The sequence below is a fragment of the Cottoperca gobio genome, chromosome 14, assembly GCF_900634415.1.
Source record: "Cottoperca gobio chromosome 14, fCotGob3.1, whole genome shotgun sequence".
NCBI lineage: Eukaryota > Metazoa > Chordata > Actinopteri > Perciformes > Bovichtidae > Cottoperca > Cottoperca gobio.
The window spans coordinates 20,594,044-20,609,871 of record NC_041368.1 but is presented as its reverse complement, the minus strand read 5'-3'; the positions used below and the strand labels follow the sequence as shown (position 1 = coordinate 20,609,871).

Here is a 15,828-nt window from a genome sequence, read left to right as displayed (position 1 = left end):
TTCATATATATTTATATCATGCATGGTTTATAATAGTCAAGAGCCTGATTATGTCTTTACTTGCTTTGTTTATTACCTTTAACTAACTAGTTAAAGGTATCTCAAAGTATCTCAAAATGTTTGTTTTTGCTATATTTTTGTGGTACAAAAGTGACAGTTTTCCAGTTTAATCAAAGTAAGACTAAATTCAACAAAGCTTGTCAAACACGTGACCCACTGATTATCCTCTTATTTCAAAATGATAACCTGAATCAAGCTTGACAGAGAGAACCAGAAAACCACAGGAAGTTAGAAGCTTTACCTTCAAAACAAAAGCATCAACGTTCTGTCATTTACAAAAGAAAGGAAACAGGAAGTGGCTAACAACATAACTCAAAACACTAATACAAAAAGAAATGTAAATTCTATAATAATAATATCTCACAACAACAAAAACAGAACATATTGTATGTATAAAGAAATCTAAGGCGTTGTTCTGGCAGCAGCATTTAGCTCCATGGTTGTGTTTAAATAGACATTTTGATCCTAGGCATGTTCACAAGCTGCCTGCTGCATGTTGTGTCTTCTCTCAATATGTAGTTGTACTTCAATTCCAGACTTCTTCATGATTAAGCCTTTTTCTGTACTGAAACGTCTTTGTTATCTGATATTTAAGGACATTTTAGTTATTTTTCTTTCTTATTAATCCATAGTTATATTACGTTTGACCTACACTGTCTGCTTCTTATTACCCTAATTAATTTGTTGGAATGGAATATCTTTTGCTTTGCAAACACAATACTCAATACATTTGATTTATCTTCTTTCAAAATGTGTAATTAACTTTAATGTGACTTGTGATTTGCAAACTGTTGGGGACATTTTATATGTATATTTGTATGCAATTCCATGAGCAGGTTGTGCATTTGTCTCTTTAATTGTGGAACTGGAATCTGGAACCTCAAAAGTATCACCATTTACCACAGGCGCTATTTTTACTGGGAACATACGACACACGTTTTATTGTGAAAGTCACGACAGGACGTCGCGTGTGTTAGGGTATTTATACCAGCTTGAAAGCAGACCATACCCCCAGTCAGTCAGACTCGGAGTAAAAGTTGTCTCCGCTCGGAAAAGCAGGCAGTCGGGACTCTGTAGTTTCCACCGCCGCTGCTTCTCAAAGCTTTCTCCCGGAGAGATGAGGCGGAAGGAGAAGAGGCTGCTGCAGTTCGCCGGACTGCTCATAGCGGCTCTTCTTTTCCTCTCCAACGTCGGGCTGTGGTCTTTGTACAGGGACCGAGTGTTCGACAACTCGCCCAACACAGTGGACGGTCCGGGCGGCAACCTTCGGATCCAGGTTAGGGAATCTCGGTTATTCTACTCCTCGTGTATTATTGTATTGTTTCTTAAACGTGGGTCCCGGGATCTTCAGATGCAACGTATTTTTTATAATTGTCTTGTTTTCTACTCAATTCAAGAAACTCTGCTCTACTCAAGACTCCACAATCTGAAACAAAGAACACACTCATGTAGGCGATTTCAGAAGTGACGCGAATTATCAGAAAACAGTTTAGGGAATTCAGAGGACGTCTATAAGGTAGAGTCTCCGACTGTCTTCACGGTGCAGAGTCAGCACCATGGAGAGCACCTCTGCACCTCCAGCGCTGCTCGGGTTCAGCACCATGGAGAGCGCCGATACTTTAGGCGAACAGTCATATGGGGCTTCTTGGTTTTGTAAAACTGCGTTGATAAATCATGGACATGTCCAATCCGTCAACACAATTTAGGATTTTAATTGGTTTATTTAGCTTATTTTGTACTGTTCCGGACTGAATTAAAGAGATTTCCACAGCTATATAGAGGCATAGATTGGCAAAATGTGAGGCTTCTCATACTGTCTTAATGTCTTGTGTGCTGTCAGTTTTGTTTGCTGCTCTGTGTTATTAATCTCTGTTCAAACAGGGTGATTTGCTGCCTTTGAATGTACTGCATTTAGCAAAAGGCATCTCTGATATTCCTTTATGATAAGCAACTGTCATTTATTGATCATGTTTTTAATTGATGTTCCTGGCCTTTAATATCTGGTCTGTATCTGTTGCCATTGGGAACAACTACGCTTGTCACTGGTTATTTGCACTATTGATTAATGTAACGATTCTCCCATTAATGGGGAACGTGTGCTGGGTTTAGACCTTCGTGAGTTAGTTTACCCGACTGATGATGTGTTCCTGCTATAGTACTTCCATCGTTTAGTACATGAAATCTAATATTAATAATGAGAAACAGACACAGAATTATGATTTATGGCTCAATTTTGATGTAAAAGTTGTTGTTCTTGTTTCTAGGTTTGTAGAAACATTCCTCACCGTCGCTGTGAAACTCAGTAATACTATGGGTTTGGTTCACCCTTTCAATTGATTTGTATTGTATGTTCCACTATGAGAGTCTTCAGTTTTCCATCCCTGCGTTTGCGATACAGTGTTTTATATTGTGAAGATGTAATGTATTGCTGTCGTAAACTTACTCTAAGGTGCTCTGTGATGTGGATCAAATTTCATTTTAAACATCCTGAGAGAACATTTAGGATAGATTGCCTTTGATATCCCTCCTGATTTTAACAACATACAGGCTAATTATTTAATGTACCTTAATTTGTGATGAGTTGTACTCATGCTAAATACTCTGATACCATGCAATCATATTTATATTTATTCTATATAAATATTGGTCCTAGATTCTCAAGGATTTCCAAAGTTCTCATCTAAAATAGGAAGTTCTAAAAATGTGAACTTGATATCATTTTTGACTGGAGCGAGTAGTTAAATTTGGTTCTTTTCATGTTTTTTAGACACATATATAACGGATGGCGCAGGATTCTCCTAGTAGGTTGTCAAACATGTCAAGGTGCGTTATTGGGCAGGTGACGTTGTTAGAGAGCAAGAAAGTCGACAGATGGAGGAAGTCAAACAAAGTATCAGTTAGTCGCGAGAAGGTTGAGCGTGTCATCCTGTAATTGCAAGGTTGGCCGATCCCCAGCTCCTCTTCTCTGCTCCGCATGTCAAAGTGTCCTTGGGGCCGGACACTGAACCCTGATGCTCAGCCCATCGACTTGCATGGAGGCTCACAGTCACCGGTGTGAATAAGGGACACATTATTACGTGCTTTCGATAAAAACTTGTGTCTTGACTTTCTTGTAAAGCAGTGATATGTGACCATTTTGAAAGGCGGTGACAAATAATGGAGAGTAACTACAAAAAAAATAAAAACATTTTGTCGTTAGTAATTGGTTTGCGCAGGACTTGTTTAAAGTCTCTGGATGAATGAGGACTTTGTGTTATGACTCTACCTCAGTACTACGGCTGTACAGAAGGCTGGCGAGTAAAACATGATTACACCTGATCGTTGCCTTGGGTGAAAAGCAGGGAAAGACACTGGGAATCACATCAGGCAGCGCTAACATTTGTCTTATTTTAGCTTCTAATATAACACGGAACCTGCTGGAAAGTGGCTGCAAGCGATCTTTATTCTGCTCTGCTTTTTTCTTCTTCCAAACTTTTAATAGCAAAAGCCAAATGAGTAAAAAGGAAGGAACAATATGTGTGTTTGAGTGTTCCCCGTGGGGTTGGTTTGGCTTCACTGAAGTAGATAAAAATCAATACCCTTATCCCATTCAGTGTTTTCCCACATAAGTCTTGTTAGAGATATTTGTATCCGATATTTCCTTCCCCTTGTTGGTTTCTGTCTGCTTCACTTGTAGACGACAGTGCTTAAACCATCAGAATAATATCAGAGCGGATTAAATATAAACAGAATGAGTTGCGGTGTCATTCATACACAATCTCTCCCACTGATGTATTAGATGAAATGGAATATGAATGAACAACATTCATACATATTGTTTTTTAAAGATTTATTTACCCAGAGAGGACAGCTTTTCTTCAGCGGCGTGCACTGCTTGTTTATTTGCTTGGACTTTTTCCACAACTACTAGATTTCTGCTGTTTGCCCCTGGAGCATTTTAGTTCAAATAGTTTGTAGCTTGTAGATTCTTTCTGGCTCCTTCAAGGTACAGTGGATCACAACGGCGACACGACGTCACGCCAAACTAGTTTCGAAAAGCATCCAAACATCCATCAAATCTTCTCAAACCACTCCTGCAGTTTAATCCATTTCACCCGCCTTTAAAGCCCACAGTGGGTTAGTATTGTATCAATGCAGTATTCCCTTCAGGGGAACGCAGTATAGCGGCAGCAGCTGAGGTTGGAAATAGCCTCATCTCTGCTGAGATGGAAAGTACAGTTGCAACTAGCTATGAACAGCTTTCATTGGAACTACATGCTACAGAAATGTGTTGAGTGGATTATCCAGAGTAAGAGAGACACTTCAGCTACGCGTTTGTCAATATCAATCGTTATTAGCCCCCGACGGAAACCTACAGTGGTCAACACATGTTGCCTCCTTGATGATTTAGCCTCTACAATATAGGCTTTTTAGGCTGTTTATCCTGTGTTTCCCCTCGTCTTAACGAGGATGGAAGGAAGAATAATTAGCTGAATGAAAAGCACTCATTGTAGAGCATGTTGAACACAAACTAGTCTGTGATTAAGTTGTGGCCAGAAGCTTGAAACGGTCGAGAGTTTGAGCCCAAACAGAGCCGAGCAGCATCGCTCTATGTTCTGCGTGTGAGTTTCCACTTTTATATCAGATTGTGAATGTTTGATTGTTCCTAATTTTCACTGTGAGAAACGAGACAAAAAGTGAAGAAGCAAAACAAACTGGCTACTGTTATTTTAAAATAAATCAGCCTGGGGGGGGGGGGGGGGGTAACTTGTCCTACAGTGTACACACCAGTGTGGCTAAATGCCTTTCAGCAGCACACTGACAGCACTTTATTTGTGGCTCTTAACCATACTGAGCATTGATCACTAGTAGAGGGAAAGAGCGACAAGTCTCTGGCTCTTCGGCTCAGCACAACGCTGTTGCAACTCAGTCCCAGCAGAGCAATGTAAGTCTGCTTTAGATGGAGAGTTGTACAGTATTGGGTGATGCAGCAGATCTGCTAGGAACAGAACAGCGCCTGCCTTAGAGCTCAGAGGAGGGGTGGACTCTGATGAGCTGGACAGCAATGTGGACGACCGGGAGAAGGAGAACAGTGAGTTTTTTTTTATCGACAAAGAAATCATTCCCCTTGGAGATCTGTACATGAGTAGCATTGGCAATAACCCCAAACCCCAGAAAGGGAGGACATTCCTTCTGCATTATCACAGTCACTGTAAAGTAGATATCATTCAATCAAAGATAAACTTTAAAGACGGATCAGTCTTTGGTCTGGAACGCTTTCCCCGAACGGACATTGTTACGATGTAAGCCACATCTGCCCTTTAGTAGAACCGTGTTGAATGGAGCCCCGCGCAGATGCAGAAACAATTCACTCATCTGTTGTCTGAAGTCTTCTGACAGAGAGACATTCATACAGAGGGAGAGAGAGAGAGAGAGAGAGAGGACCGCATCTGTCTGTCTTGTGACTCAGAGCTTCATTTGTAGCTGGAAAAACATGATGTTAATGAATACATACAGTTTGTGGTTGCCTCCATCACTGGAGTGGGGCTCTGCCTCTAATTACAACACCACACAGATGCTGCTTTGTATCCCGGCCTGCTAATCTATTTTAAATTTGAACAAATAAAAGCACTGCAACACTGCATAATGTGAGGTCAAGCAGCACGGTCTCATACCTAAACCACAGGATATGTTGCTTGTTGTATGAGCCTCAGTTTCCCTTGTAAAGTCACGCGCTTGTTTGACCCGACCATACGCCCCAATCTTTTTAAGGCATTTTGCAACAGTGCAGTATAATTCAACTATGATGTCAACACATATTATCTTCCTCTTGTGACGTAAAAACGTTTAATTTCATTCTAGCTTTCCCTAAACTGCTACCTCACCTGTGGGACGGGACAGGAAGCTGCACTTTGAGCCGGCAGCACGGCGGCTCAGCTCTTGAAGGAACAGTGTGCAGGATTTAGTGGGATCTATAGCGGTGAACTAAAGTTTGTCTGTGCTGTTAATTCCCCTGCCTTCATCTCCCTCAGACATGATAAAAAGCGGCTTATTTAACAGCTCAGATGGGTTTGGACAGGAGCCAGTGCAGGCGGTGATTCCAGCAGAACCAACACAGCCGTAAATTACCACTGAACCCCCCAGCGGGTCCATCAAGCCATGCGTCCAGCTCATGATGTGTCTTTCTCAGTCATCCTCTGAAAGGGTGCTTCTTCTTTTCCCCCTTTGTGCCATTTCAACCAAAATACAAAAAAACACATGTTCTAACTTCCCCCGAGCAGAGTCTGGTCACACAGATATGTTCACTTTCATGTCTCCAAAGCTTTGAAAGATGCAAGAAGTCCCAATCAAAACTGTTCACATGAAAAGCTTACTCTACAAGTTGAGTTCCTCTCGTACCACGGAAACAGTAAAAACAAACTGCAAACATTGAGTTTGATCAGCCGGTTCAGCTTTATATAAAATTAAATTCAGAAATCTGCTGGTTTCCTTTCTGTATCCACTAACAATTTGTATTTATATCCTTTAAGCTGTTTTGGAAGCAGGACTTCTTTTAGCTGGAGGTGTTTGTTGAGTGCAGTTGTGCAGTTTACCTTCCATATTATGTTAGTGAGCTCCTTTCTTTATATGTGTGCACATACACAGCTGACTGTATTCACTTAGTGTGTACCTCCTGGTTAACCCGTACCAGCAAGATGAAAACAGATCAAGATGGAACCTGGCTGCCAGATTTACTCACATTCCCATTTATTTTGTGCTAATTGTCTTATTACACATTTAGTATAACCTAAGGCACATATAGACAACCGTCCATACGGCTGAATAGAAAATGTAGACACCTGAGCCTTGGACACATTAGGTTGTCCAAACATTTTGTAAGAACATCAAGTTCACATCACAACCCATCAATATCTGAGCAGGAAGTCTGAGACTGTGGGAGGCAGAGGACTGAATCCCGGCCTCTCTTTGGTCCTCTTCCTCTCAGCGGGATTCTGGATAATGACTCCTTTTGGGAGATAACAGACTGAGCAGTGGCCTCGCTGAGCTTCTCTTTCAGGGGGTGTGGAGTGCGTCACTGCAGGGGACTCTGCCTGGAGGTCCCCTATCTCAAGCACATGTCTGGCTCAGATAGCAGTGTCTCTCATGAATTAAGTGGGATGATAATGTTGCTCTGTGTCTGTTTTTAGCCAGTGATATGCTCTGTGACTTGTGTGACTCCCTCTAGCCTGGCCTCTCACTGAACTGGAGCAGGAGTAGACCAGTTAGTACATGCAGAAGTTTCATGTTCTTCGAAGACGTAAAGAGGGATTTGTGAGCCTTCAGTACAGATTGACTTGCCTGTGAAGTGGCTGAAGGTGGAGGAGGAGGAGCAGAGGTTGAGGTGAAATAGGAAAGACAGGTAATTGTGTCTCTGGGGGTTGAGGCCGAGCTGTCTGTGATCTGACAGAACAGGAAGGGGAAGAGAAAAGCTTCCCATTCTCACTCTGAGCTTCAGTCGGCTCTCAGCAGGAGGAGAGGAAACAGAAAAGGGAAGTATTGACCCAAGGTGGTCTGATTCGTCCTCCTCAGAGAACAAATGGGCAGCTCTGTTCTTATCAGACGTACTGCACTGCTGGTAATACCAGCTTCTCCCCGACGCCAAACAAAGGCAGTCCAATAGCAACCCTCTATCTCTCCTTGTTCTCTGCTCGTCTTTGTTCAGCAGACCTGAAAGCAGCTGAAAAGCAGAAGAGCGTTGTCTGTTCAAAAGTGGGTGCACACAACAATGCAACATCTTTTCAGGCTGATATTGATTTTGAGCCATCAGCTGCTATCATAAAGATTAGGTAATAACAAAATAATACTAAATCATTATTCTTTCTACTAATTGTTGTGCAACAGTGTCTCAACATTCCCTAAACATGGAGTTATGTATAAATGCAGCACTTGGAACACACATGGACAATGACTAAATGTATTACGTTTGTCATGAGAAAGGTGCAATAATTCATTAATGTTAATTCAGTTTTCTGTGTCCCACTCTCATCTTTGAGCAAAAGCAGATGATGGCCAGATGTGTGCTGACGTGGGATGGTGGGGGGGTCATTAAAATGACAAGGAATCTTCCTTCTTTCAGATTTTGGGATATTTTATGTAGATTTGCATTAAAAAACAAACTAAAATTTGCCATGAACTCAAATGTTGTTCAAGTGGAAATCACAGGATCACCAAGATCATTACAATTCATAATCTAGGGATAATGAGTGTCATTAACCAATGAAAAATACATACATAATATACATTTTGCACATTTTCCTCCTGGCCATTCGACCCAGACCTCGGGGCATTGTTAATGCCAGTACCTGACGATAGCAAAGCAAATGATCTGGAGATAAAGCCAGCAGCAGTTTGTACTGTAAACACTTTCTTGGGAATGCCCCTGAAATACATAAAGATATGATATGATGAATAACATACAGAGAGCAGGGATTCAGAAAAGTCTTATCAGGTTGTTTTCAAACAGAGACGATGCAAAGCTGCACGGTAAACACCACATGTGATACCAACACGATGTTATAACCTCGTGCGTTTAACTTTACTTTGCAACATGTTTCCAATATGCTTTATTAATAGAAAGCTCAGAAGGTACAAGTGAGACCCGATGCATTTTCTTCTTTTGCTGTCACTCATTTGTCAGGAGAAAAGGTTCTCCCTTGTGCCATAATACATCGGCTGAGGCCACCGCCACAAAGCATGATGAGGTAACTCTTTGTGGAAAAGGTGATGCCTCAGAGGTTAGCGTGGCATATTTGTTCTTTGTGGCGAGCCTTTCATTGGCGTTTTGAGGTGTTTAAGACCTTTTCAAGTCTGATTCAGGTGCGATCTGTAAGACTGCTTACAGCTGGGAGATGGCACACAATAGTTAGCACATATTTTTAAGAATAGGAAATGGAATCAGACACTAGAATGCAGTGCGTCTGCAGTTTATTGATACCTGTGGCAGATTTACCGCCTTAAAATTCTTGTAAGTTTTGACACAATGGGTTTTTGATTTTGCACCAAAGTAAACTAAAGCAGGCTGGATGATACAACATTGTAAGTAACTGTTGTATTACTGTTTAGTTACTGTTGGGATGACTCATTTGACAGCTAAGTCTATATCAACTCATGTTCTGTACTAACTTTGGCGTAACAACAGTTACAATTGATACCAGTAAAAAGGCAAACTGCTGTCTTCAACATTTTTGGAAGTGTGTTTAGCTCTCTGCAAAGCTCTGTGATAAAAAAAAAAAGCTAAACTATTGTTGCACAATCCTTTTCTGGGGGATGTTTTTAGCCAAAGTGCAACTGCATTGTAAACATAACATACAGTTCCATCTCTGTCCATGGTGCTGAAACACTGAACCCCATTTTCTCTGTCTGCGTTTTTTGGCAATTTGTCACTTTTTTTCTAACACACACACACACACACACACACACACACACACACACACACACGCACACACACATGCACAGTGGAACTCATAACGTTTATCTCTACCCAGGGACAGATATTTTGTAAGCAGCAAACATTAGATGAATAGATGAATAGACCATTAAAAAGCGACATGAAAGTTAATTAGTGATCACTCATGCAGGTGCGATTGGCCAACCCCCGCCCTTCCCCCCCTCTCATTCTCTCCCTCTCTTTCTCTCTCTGCTGTAAGATGAATGTTTTGCTTGATAAAGTATAAAGTATGAATTTCCATTTCCGTTTGTCACTTATCTGACTTTGTGCTTTGTGATTAATGATTGAGTAGTTGATGGAGATCAAACATTGGCTGCATGGTTTCTGCTGTAGCTCCTGTCATGCCCTATTAGCCAGTTTATGCCGCACCTTGATTATTGATGGAGTAGAAAAGCACCCAGAGCAGAAAAAAAAATTGTTTGTGGCAGCGTGAAGCCGCATCCGTGTAATGATGGCCATTAGGAAGGGAGTAGCAGAGCACACAGCAGGGAGGCACAGGAAGCAACACGGAGATTAGACTAAAGATGACTGTATTTACTGCTCTTGTACAATGTGAATGCCACTTACACCATCTTCTAAGAGGTGGGTATTGGTTTTGTGGTTGATACTGCACACTACAGACCACCAGCAGTGTAGATTCACTCACAAATCCTGCCTCGCCAGTTGAATTGGAGCTTTTTCAAGTGTTGGAGTGGATGAGAAGGGGTCAGGCCACCCTGGGGGTTTTGTTTAGTGAGGTAGCAGCAGGTGAGGCTCTGCCAGACAGAAGATAAATCATGGTTAGGCTTGCTGAAAGGTTTGCTTGTATCTTCTGCCTGATGTCTGTTTGTTTACAAGGAAATTCTTGGCTGTAATTAATTCCCCTTTGAGACCAACATAGTGACTGGCATTTGAACCTGACGTGGCTTTGCAACCTTCCTCCCAATCTGGGATGTTTCTATTTAATATGATGTTTAAAGCTGCAATAACTGAAAGTGACACTCGTATCACCGGGTAACACATCAATATGACTAAAATATGATGTTCGTGCTCGTGTTATTCACTCTCCTTGCAGCTCTGGTTTGGTCTCCACCATCTCCTGAGAAACTACATGTACTGCCTTGTGGTTTAAAGCCTGATCTTTGACGTGGACACTTGAGGCGTTCCTGGGATATAGCTCTGTAGAGCTGCAGAGTTGTGTCACACAGGTTCATGTAACCTTTAGTATTATTTCTTGCAGTTTTTAGATACTTCTCTAGAATAACAGTAAAGAGAAGAAGTGATGACCAAAAATAAGAATCACAGTTTAATTGTCTGGAGGCTATTGGCCTCACTGTGTGTGTAGAAATGAATCTTTGGCTCCTCTGCAATGGATTTCTCCTCGTGTGATTGTTGAACTTCAGTGCAACTCTTTGAATTCTGGAGGACTGACAGCAACATTTAATGTATAAAATATGAAACACCACTCCAACTAGGTTCAAACTGCTATATACTATTGCTTATATTGCGCCTCTTTGTGTGGTTTCAGTGTACTGTATTTTCTTTATTCACTTTCTGGTTTCCACTGTAACCTCCAGAGAACAAGAACTCCCTTCAGCTCTGCTCTACTGTGATGTAGAACGACCTTAAATTCCAACTGAATTCAATTGAACTGAAATTAATTGAATGAAAAGGAATATGCCTGGTTGGTGGGGAGGAAATGGATGTTCCACTAGAATGGCGGGTTAATGTTGTGTCCAGTTTGATTTCCCCGTGTAAGACCATTTGATTGATGGATTCCCTGGTTTGTTCTCACAGATGCACTCTCTCTTCATGTCAGAAGATATGAAGCACAAAGAGGAGAGAGGGATGTAATTATGAGATCATTTCACAGGTATTTTACTTGTTAAAGAATCTTAGATTTGACATTTTTAGCCCCCGATATTGTGCAGACCCAAATCAATGCTGAATGAGCCTCAGTGATGATCGCCATGCTTCCATTTCAGCTTGAAGAATACCAGTGGTGCTCCAGTTCAATGGCCTCCTCATACACATCATTCAGAATTCCCCTCATCTATCACACACCAAACACCATCAGAATAATTATTCTTAGAAGAGGTGGCACTTAACAATTAATTAAACTGAAATGGCTGTGGCGTTGAAGCTCTGTGTTTCAAAGACCTGGTTTATTAAATGCCGTCCGTCAGTCAGAACTGTCAGAGCGCTCGCTGCCTCTCAAACTCGGCTGCCGCTAAGAGCATTTTCATGTTTCTTGCATGCCATTACATGTTCATCACACAAATTAATGAATATGTACATAATGTAATTACACATTACATGTCATTTCTAATCCCGTGCAGAAACATGATTCTAATCTGAAGCAGTTGTTGATGACTCGCGGCCCCTACCGGCCGGTTCAGTGGAGGGGGGCGTCAGCAGTCAATTGTAAATCATGAGAGCTCCTTGAGCATAGACTCATAAATGAACACACAAAGTATGAGATTGATGGGTCCAGTAGGATGCCAGATTGGCTGCGGACACACACACACACACACACACACACACACACACACACACACACACACACGATCCCCTCCAGGCTTACAGTTGGTCGAGATAATGCATCGTCTTCATTTGGTTGCATTAATATTAATATTCAGCTTTAAGGAGACACATTTATTTTAGGGGAGGGTTAAGGCTCTTCAATTAAAACCATTTATTTCATGATCATGTCATAACACATCATGTGTTATTCAAAATGTTTATTAAAGAATTACATAAAACATCAAAGTATATTTTCTGTCAGGTTATAAATATATAAACATTATATATGTGTGTGTATGGGGTTCGCTGTGTCCAAAATCCACACTGCTGCTAATTCTAAGCGGGTTTTGAGTACAATTAGTTAATGACACTCATGACAAAATTATGTATGCATACTAAAACATACTATGTACACTATTCTCCCACAATGCAATGCACAAATTAAGTGAATGAGATACTCATAGCTGCAAAACACTGAGATCTCAGCAATGTGATAATAACATATTAAATAATATGTGTAAATGATGTTGCTCTCCCTGTATGAAGTTATCAGTGTTCTAGTGTTCAACATCCGTATAGTGTGTGTGTATATATATATATATATATATATATAAAATAGTAGTCCATGCGGTCCGACGTGTCGTTAACAACATTTCACTAATTGCATCCTTCCATGGAGCTAATTGATATTTCTTCTTGCTGTGATCTTATAATATCTTGAGTCACTGAAAGTGATTTTCTAAAGCAGAGAGAATTCCATAAATAGCTGCTTCTGCATGTTAACGCTGAGTAGAGTATAATAGCTTATAGTGATGAGGGTGTGCATGTGTACCGGCAGTGAAACTCAATGTCATCTTCTAGTTGTCATTCAAATAAAGGACACTTTAGAAATACAAATACAAATCATGTAGATGTTGGCTGACAGCCAGGAGGTTTCTCTACAACTGTGTGTTTATCAAAAGGAAATGAGCTGTATCTGTTATTCAGGCATTTGACTGCACCAACTAACATTTTAAATAGATTATATAGACTCTTATGGATGACATGTACTGCATGCTATATGGTAGCACAATATCTGTAATTTGTTCCTTCCCTGTAGACCACCACCTAAAATCAGTTCATATTTTAACATCTCAAGATAACTTTTATATAAAACATCCTTTATCTATTCTACTTGAGTTAATCAAGTTTTCATGATGCCCATTCTCTTTTGGAAGAAATGTCATCATTTCCAGATGATGAGAGGAAGTCAGTTAGTTTATTTCTCAGCAGCTGAAAAGACATGATGGAAGTCTTGATGTTTTTTTGTTTTTGTGTGCACTTTGCAGGGGTTGAACCAGATGAGGAAGGTCGCTCAGGTGGGAATCGATGGTGTGCGGCGGACAGACTGGCACGACTACGAAGCAATGATGAGAGATGCTGCTCGCTCAGGTAGGTCCCGAATCTTTGCTGATTCTGCTATTTTCTTTTGGCAAGCAGACACACACACACACACACACACACACACACACACACACACACCCGCTCTCTCTTTTCCGCCTTCTCTTAATACATTCCAAGTGGATTTCTCCGTCTCAGAAGCTGTGTAAATCGAGGCTTACACTACAGTTCTGGGTTCATAATTAAACAGCGTTAATCTTCTACAATGAGCATTGATCCAGCCTCAGGCCTTGAGTGGGAAACACACCTTTGCCTTTTTGTTACAAATGCAAGAGATTTAACTGCCTTTTATATGGTATTAGGTGGTACTTAAGAACAAAAGGAGCTGGATTTATGAGAGGGTGCCAAGTGTTTCGAGACTCTCAAAGATCACACAGTACACTTTGAGGAATAAACAACGGTCTGGGCTTTATTTTAGACGGAAAGAGGCACATTGAGAGACAATGGAGTTGCAAAGCGAGGGGGAGGAGGGGCGCTATTTAGGGTTCCCACGGTTCCGGAAGTATGTGAACAATTCATTTTCTCTATGAACACTTTCCATGAACATATTTTGATGACAATTGTCTTATATAATAGGATATAGAAATGTCTTTGCCGATTTAGTTCTGATGTAGGGTTTGAATGGCTTAGCTGCCTAAAGAGAGGGAGACATTGAGAAAGAGAGACCAAGTGTATGTCTTCATACCCAGACCTGTCTTGAGCACTTGAGTGTGTAACGACCGGTGGGAGCACACGCAAAGGACTCAATAGCAACAAGTCACAGGTCTTTACTTGTAATAGTTTACACGGGAGGTCAATCAGGAAGGCAATCGGAACAGACAAGGAGTAGACAGAAGCAGGATCAGGAACTCGATGTTTGACACAGAGGTGCAAAGACACACTGGCACTAAACCACGCAGACTAAAATACTCTGGGGAGGGACAAGCTGATGAGACACAGATGAGACTAATAAGGGTGGATGATAACATTCCCCAAACACACAGGGGCAGGAAGTACAGACACTGAAATGAGGAGGAGAGATGAGTAACAGAAAATAAAACAGGAAGTAATAAACTTATCTCACATGGTGTGCACAGCCCAATAAAAATACCGAACAAATATGGAACTCAGTCAAAACAATGTTAAAGAAGATAATTTTCTAAATGTTTCTTAGGGTTCATATTTGCCTTAGGAGGATTAGAAAACATAATTCAAGTGATCTATGTAACACTTTTATTGTGCAGGGAAAAGCACAATGTTAAGTACAAGAGTTTATCTCTGAAATGAGCCATTAAAGTGTGAAGTTGGTATTTTCCACAGTTATTACCTTCAGGAACGTCGAGAGATCATTTATGCCTAATGGAACAAGGCAGCTCCCTTTAATTTGATGCTTTCCCCTGACTATAGATCAGCCTCCATGCATGCGTCTTTGTGTGTTTGTGTGGAGTGCATTGATGAGTGGCTAATGAAACATGCAGCACAGTGTAATTTGATGCAATCCTGAAATGAGCTCAGATTTCATAACGTTTGTGTGTAGAGAAGAGTTGTTGGAGGGTGATTAATTACTTGTGTGTACATGTCTTTCATCTAAACTAAGCGCTATGAACTTTATGTGTAGAATATACACATCATAGATGTATATTTATTGACTAAGTTTAGAGATGAATAGGATTAGTTGATGAATTTCTCAATGGACTTATTGGTAAATACTTTTATTTATGTAATTCTTGCCTATAATTTGAATATGTGCAGATTTTCTTGATCTTTTATGATATTAAACACAAAATATTTGACTATTTCAACTTTGGAAAATCTGACATCTGAAAGTAATTGTTCATTATAGCCCTAAAACATACAATGCAATGTTCTGTGCTTTAATACTTTGATCCTTTGCATGCATTTGAATAAATATGTCTAGATTAAATAAACTAATTAGATGGTTCAGCGTGCTTCAGTATCCTGTAAAACAAAAACCTATTTAACGTTTAAAGTGAATAATGAAACGTGGGATGCATGGACACAGTATCATGGGTACTGATGGACAGTTTGTTTGTTTTTTATGCAGGTAACGGTGAACAGGGGAAGCCATTTCCTCTCACAGAAACCGACCGGGTGGACCAGGCCTACAGGGAGAACGGCTTCAACATTTACATCAGCGACCGGATCTCCCTCAACCGCTCCCTCCCTGACATCCGCCATGCAAAGTGAGTCCTGTATGCGTGTGTTGGTGTGTTTGTTCCTCCTGCTAAATGTATGGAAGCACTCCTTAAACCAGGGGTCGGGAACCTTTTTGGCTGGGAGAGCCATAAAAGCCAAATATTTGTTTATGTATTTCCTTGAGTGCCATATATTTTATCAATTTGAACGCAACTTTATGCATG

General features: G+C 40.8%; 1 protein-coding gene across 1 annotated transcript in view; it reads left to right on the top strand.

The window, feature by feature from the left end:
• Nucleotides 1-1,096: 1,096 nt before the first annotated feature.
• Nucleotides 1,097-15,828, top strand: part of LOC115018597 (polypeptide N-acetylgalactosaminyltransferase 10-like) — a 49,059-nt gene continuing 34,327 nt past the window's right edge. The window contains exons 1-3 of the mRNA XM_029447653.1: nucleotides 1,097-1,336; nucleotides 13,357-13,459; nucleotides 15,513-15,651. Of these exons, the coding sequence (XP_029303513.1) occupies nucleotides 1,178-1,336; nucleotides 13,357-13,459; nucleotides 15,513-15,651 (401 nt within the window). The 5' untranslated portion in view covers nucleotides 1,097-1,177. The remainder of the gene's footprint in view (nucleotides 1,337-13,356; nucleotides 13,460-15,512; nucleotides 15,652-15,828) is intronic.